We start from the raw sequence: 6,090 nt of genomic DNA, 5'->3' as shown, positions 1-6,090 counted from the left end.
ATGAACGGCTACGGTTCCCCATACCTCTACATGGGGGGGCCCGTGTCGCAGCCGCGCGCGCCGCTCCAGAGGACGCCCAAGTGCGCGCGGTGCAGGAACCACGGCGTGCTGTCCTGGCTCAAGGGCCACAAGCGCTACTGCCGCTTCAAGGACTGCACCTGCGAGAAGTGCATCCTGATCATCGAGCGCCAGCGGGTCATGGCGGCGCAGGTGGCGCTCCGCCGGCAGCAGGCCAACGAGAGTTTGGAGAGCCTCATCCCGGAGTCGCTCCGGGCGCTGCCCGGCATCAGCATCCCGCTGCCGGGCGAGGGGAGCCAGCAGGGACCGGCGGCGCCGCGGGCGGAGGAGCTGGACCTGAGGTGGAGCTCCTCGGAACAAGCGGCCAGTACTACGCAGCCATGCACAGGTAACAGCGGTCCCCACACTCCTCCTGTCGACGCGTTCAAGTCAAGAACAAGGAACAAAGTAGCAGGAAAACGTGTTTCGGTGCGAAGGCAGAGATATGTCAATAATCTGCGACTATGGCGAATAGGTTATAGTTTATTTGAAGGTATAATTAACCGATACATTTTGATTTATTCATACAAAATAAGAACAAGTTGAGAATGGCTACGTTTCTAGAGAAACAGAGGAAACAATGTATAACTTAACCCGACAATGGATGCTTGTGATTTTTAAATGAACAATGACAGCACTTTAAAATGGGTTATAATTGCTTATTGGATTGCAGGCCTGGCCTGCACTAGATAAACACCGTTTTCAATGTTATTATTTTTTACAATTGAATGACCGTTTCACAAAAAAATAAAAAATAAATAAAATACACAATCAAAATAAACATCAGTGCATTCCAGTTCAAAGTGCGAGGTTTAAGATGTGAAGAATCCAGTCGCCATAGTATTTGGCGATATGTTCTCTGTCTCTAAATAATAGCCTATATGGCAGACTGTAAATATTCACAGTGCAAGAATGTTATAGTTGAAATTGACCTTTACATTCTGCCCCTATTATTATTATTATTATTATTATTATTATTAATAATAATAATATTCATATTAATATTTGTATTATTATTATTAATGAATCTTAAACACATTGAAAAATAACATCAATTTGAAAAATGTAGGTTTTCTTCCTGAAATGGTCACCATTGTTGTGTAATTTCGTATTTCATAGGCCTACAATATAAAAAGGTAAAGTTATAGGTAAATAGTAAATACATATATGTATGTATTTATTTTATATAGGCGGTTATGCTTTTTCTTGAGAGAAAGCAGGGCTTTGTTGTGAGAAATCCAAAAGTGGCTTGACCTACATATAAAATATCAAGGAAGGATTTCAGTGTAGGACTATATACTCTCTCAATCAAATATATGTGACTGACCAAATATTATTGCTGTTTTTCCCCTCCTGAAACAGTCCTTAAGATGTTGACTTTACACCTATATATACAATCCATTGAGATCATGAGTTTTATTTATTTATTTATTTATTTATTTATACCATCATACACAATAATCCAGCCACATAGCCTGCCCTACCACATGATATCAAACTAGTTGCACCCTTTAACATTGTTTTTATTTTATATATTTTATTTTCATTTAAAACATTATTTTCTATTTGATTCTTCTAGTGTTGAGACTGGCATATACACAAAAGTAAATTGGAAAACTGTGGTTTGAAAACGTTTACATTTCAAGGACCCCACAGTTTGGTATATATGTGGCAGTATATGGCATAGATATAGTGTGTACAAATGGAACCAAATGAACTCATCAAGGGTGCATTTGGTTCCGTTTGTAAACTCTCTGAGTTGCAGACCTGCAGGGTCCACTTGGTTCCGATATCAATAATTTAGCTGTGGACACCCTGCATGGAACCACCTTTTAAGGACCCCTGGGGTCCCCAGACCCCACTTTGAAAACTACTGGTTTAAAAGATTACTGTAATCAACACTGGACAGCGCAAATCGAATGTAATCGCCATATTTCTAGCAGGAGGTCAACTTCGAGTGAAATGTTACCAAGCAACAGGCAATCTGTTTACAAAATGTGGTCAAAAGGCATCGATAGCAGATTCCTCAATGACACCCAGTCAGCACTTTGTGTTAACAGAATTGGGGAGGGGAAAAAAGGAAATCCACATAAATTGCAGTGTTGGAGACAAGTTGACAACCCATTCATTGTATGTTACCTTTCTCCTCAAGAGGACTTTCAGAGCCTTGGCCTGAGCAGCTTACATGCAGCTGGTGTGTTGTGTATAGCTGTATGTGCTATGTCAATTTGCAAACATGTTATACAGTAATTCAAAATGATAAAATAACTCATCTAGAATGTACAATAATTTCTGCCCCCTCAACAGATATAATTTAAGTATTATTATTATTAATAATCCTCATCCAAATACGGTATGTTTCTTATGTCTTGTTGGTCTGTAGAAGCGACTGAAGATGGTGCTGGCGAGGTGTCGGGAGGAGAGAACGGGGGCAGCTCCAGTGAGAAGGAGCAGGACCCCGTCAGCTCCCCAGAAGGCTCCAAGCCCAACTCCTGCTACACCCCTGACCCCCCTGAGACCCCCTCCCATCCAGAGGAGAGCCGCTTCAGCCTGCCGAAAGCCTCTATCACGGGCCGAGAGGCCAAGCCCGAAAGCCCCGGCCACAAGTACCCCAGCCCTGCTGAGCAGAGCGTAATGATCGAGGGACTGGCTGGCTCCATCTCTCTGCCCTTCAACCTCCGAGCCAACCGTCCCCCCCTGGATGTCCTCAAGAAGATCTTCCCCACTCACAAGCCCCCCGTACTGGAGCTTATCCTCCGGGGCTGTGGAGGCGACCTGGTAGGGGCCATCGAGGTGCTGCTGTCCAGCCGGACCCCTGACAGTGGCTCCCTTCCCCACTCGGACCCCCACCCCGACACCCTCATGCTGCCCACCAACGGACATCTCTTCGAGCACACGCTGGGCGCGTACCACCCGGTGTCCACCTCCACCAAATGGTCGGTGGGCTCGGCGTTCCGGGTGCCCGAGTCGCTGCGCTTCTCGTCCGACCCGACGTCCGGAGTGGTGTCCGCCGGCCCGCTGGCCATGCCCCTGCAGCACCATGCACCTTTCCACCAGCCGAGCCGCTACCCCCTGATGCTGCGCAACTCCCTGACGCGCAGCCAGGTGAACCCCTTCATGCACAACGATGTGACTCTGTGGAATACCATGACTCTGCAGCAGCAGTACCAGCTGCGCTCGGCGGCGCAGTACGTCTCCCCCTTCCCGCCGGCCGTTGCCACCGCCCCTGGGGGCGCCGCCATGTTCCGCAGCTCCCCCATCCTGTCCTCCCGGCCTGCCGAGGAGCAGCGTATCAGCATTCAGGAGGAGGGCTGCTCGCTGGGGCCCAAGCCCAGCCTCTACTCCCCCGAGGAGGAGTATGACGAGCATTCAGACTCGGCGGACTCCCGCACCCTGAACTCCTCAACCTGAACGGCCCGGGGCAAGCCGAAACAATGCAGCAAGGCCACCGAAAGCACCAAAAAATGTAGCAATTGGAGTGAACAATGTATGTTCATGTGAAAAGTGGACAGATTCCTTGTTTAATACTTCGTTGACCGGAGTCCCCCAGGGGTCTGTAATTGTATTGGCCCCGCTCCTTTATTTCCTCTGCACCAAATCGCTTCTGTGCAAATGGCCGATCTACAAGCTCACAACACATCATGACAAAACACGTTGTGAGCTTATAGATCTGATATTTTTTGTAGAACCTATACTTTCGACGAATGTTCGCCGATGATGACACACCCCGAATAGGGACGTTCATGTGGTTAAATTGATCTCCTTCAAGCGGTCATCCCCTTGAAAGTGATGGAAATGGTAGCTTTTTAATAGCATCCCTCATGCTGTCAACATACCCATGGGCTGAAGGATGTGACTGAAATGGACGATTGTAACAGTATGTACATGGTCAAGTGGTTTATGAAAATCTATCAAATATTTCCTGTAAGCATGTTTAGTACTGTGAAAGTATTCGATGTAAAGAACATCAATGCATGTGTCAAGAGTATGCCAAATAAACCTTGTTAATAGAGAATGTATGAGATTGCTGTCATTAGTTTGATCTCAGAATCATCTGGATTTCCAATTTAGTCCTTGATGAGTTGAATGAGTATAGTCTAAACGTCCTATATGGGAAAGTGCAGGAGTTCTCGCAAACATAATTCATAGGATAAGTACTTCATTTGGACATTTGTGTTTTCCGTGCCATAAATATTTAAAGTGATATTTTTTGGTTAAAACAAAATTAAAGCTCGATATACCCAGTAACCATTGATGTTTGTTCAATTACAGGGTTCTGGTGGTTTACATATACCATCCAATCAGGAGAGGGAACCCCACAAAGATGTATGCGAGTTTCTCTCCTGATAGGATGAAATTTAGTATTCTGACTTGAAAATGTACAGTATTTTCTGTCTGAGTAGCCTATTAAAGCGTTGTAGAGAATAGAGATAGGGAGACCCCTGTTGAACAAACACTATAGCAATGATTGCTATAACGTGAGTATAGGCTAGAGCTATTTAACAGTACTTAGTTTGAACAGACACAAAAATCACAATATCACCTTTAATTGTTGCATAAAAACTGAATTTGAAATCCATTTCAATTGCAGAAATGTTGTTTAAGCAAAATATGTGTTTTCTAAATAATACTGATATATTGACACTAAAACACAGATTATTCAAGTGCTAGTGTTTGGTATCATAATCACTTCATTGGAATGTAGAGAAAGTACAGCATAATTAATGTTCAAGGATTCATCATGGTGACCAGCGACCATGACACTGATCTTGACAAATATTGACAAAACACCCAGCACTCATACACATGTTGACAGTTTCTAATAGTAAGGTAGTAGTTCTATAGGCCTATATACATTATGCATTAGAGATTAGACAAACAAATTATAAGAACGGGAAGATTGAAAAGTCTAGTAAAATAGGATTATGAAATAGTATCCTACAATTATGCAAATAGGTATAACAATAGTGTAATAAATAACCATTCACAGTAACAGTTCCTCTAGCATCCTCAGTGGTCATTTATTAATTTGTAACTCTTAGTAGTGTACAAATGTGTACACTCTCTCTCTAAACTGAAGACTGAGGATTTACGGTTTAGTGAGGTTTGCAGAGTTCATCAGTTCAGAGATTGTGTGTTTGTTTAGAGTGGTCAGACTGCATAGTTTGCACGTCTCCTGATTGGATTTCTTTAGAAAGGGGTTCATGGCTACCCATTTACACTGTCATGCAGTGGCCTGTATCTGGAATACGATACATGGAGGACTGTACAAATGAGTACATTTACTTGAGTACTGCACTTAAGTGAGTAAGTTAACTTGAGGACCTCCTGGAAAACGAGATAATGCATCTTCTCAAGGGGTTTTAAAAGTAAAATCTGTACTTTACTTGAGTATTTGTATTTTTGGATGCTTTCACTCCATGACATTTGAAAGACAAATATTGTACTTTTGATTTCATTACATTTCTAGGAATGGAAAAAGGTGCAAATATTGTGAAAACAGTCAATCTACAAGCTCAATGCGTCATGACGTGAGCTTGTAGTTCAGCTATTTTTTAAATAATTGAGGACTATAGACGAATAACAGTCTAAGTCCAAAATGTATTCTGACCCCTCCACAAAAAGGCATTGTTGTCCTGACCCCTTATCCATAATTTATACATTATGGATAATTAGTGTGGACTTATTCATCTATAGTACTCAATTGGTATTTTTGAAAATGTCTGGAAAATTGAATTAAATGTACTGTCATTTGAATACAGGTTTAATACTTATTCCACTATTTAAGGACTGACAGCCAATGACCAGCTCAGCTGTATCAACATTGGAGCAGGCAAATTGAAACCTCTGTACTATATGTTTTCAGTGATTGTTCACTCATGTTGTACCACGGTTAGCTTTTAGTGCACACTTTGATATTCCTCATGATTTCATCTGGTCTCGTGTGTGCGTGTGTGCCTGCATGGCTGCATGCGTGAGTGATGGCGGTAGTCATGAGTATAGCAGGGAAAGTAACAGAAAGATTACCTAACA

The 6,090-nt window shown here is 43.1% G+C and overlaps 1 protein-coding gene across 1 annotated transcript; it reads left to right on the top strand.

Annotated features, from left to right (window-relative positions):
• On the top strand, positions 1-3,468 carry dmrt3a (doublesex and mab-3 related transcription factor 3a; the record flags this gene model as incomplete). Its single annotated transcript, XM_079516364.1, has 2 exons — positions 1-406; positions 2,441-3,468. 2 exons carry the CDS (start codon positions 1-3, stop codon positions 3,466-3,468), a joined length of 1,434 nt encoding a protein of 477 aa, XP_079372490.1.
• Positions 3,469-6,090: the final 2,622 nt, after the last annotated feature.

Source organism: Electrona antarctica (genome assembly GCF_951216825.1).
Source record: "Electrona antarctica genome assembly, chromosome: 12".
Lineage (NCBI taxonomy): Eukaryota > Metazoa > Chordata > Actinopteri > Myctophiformes > Myctophidae > Electrona > Electrona antarctica.
This window is presented reverse-complemented; position numbering and strand designations above follow the sequence as displayed.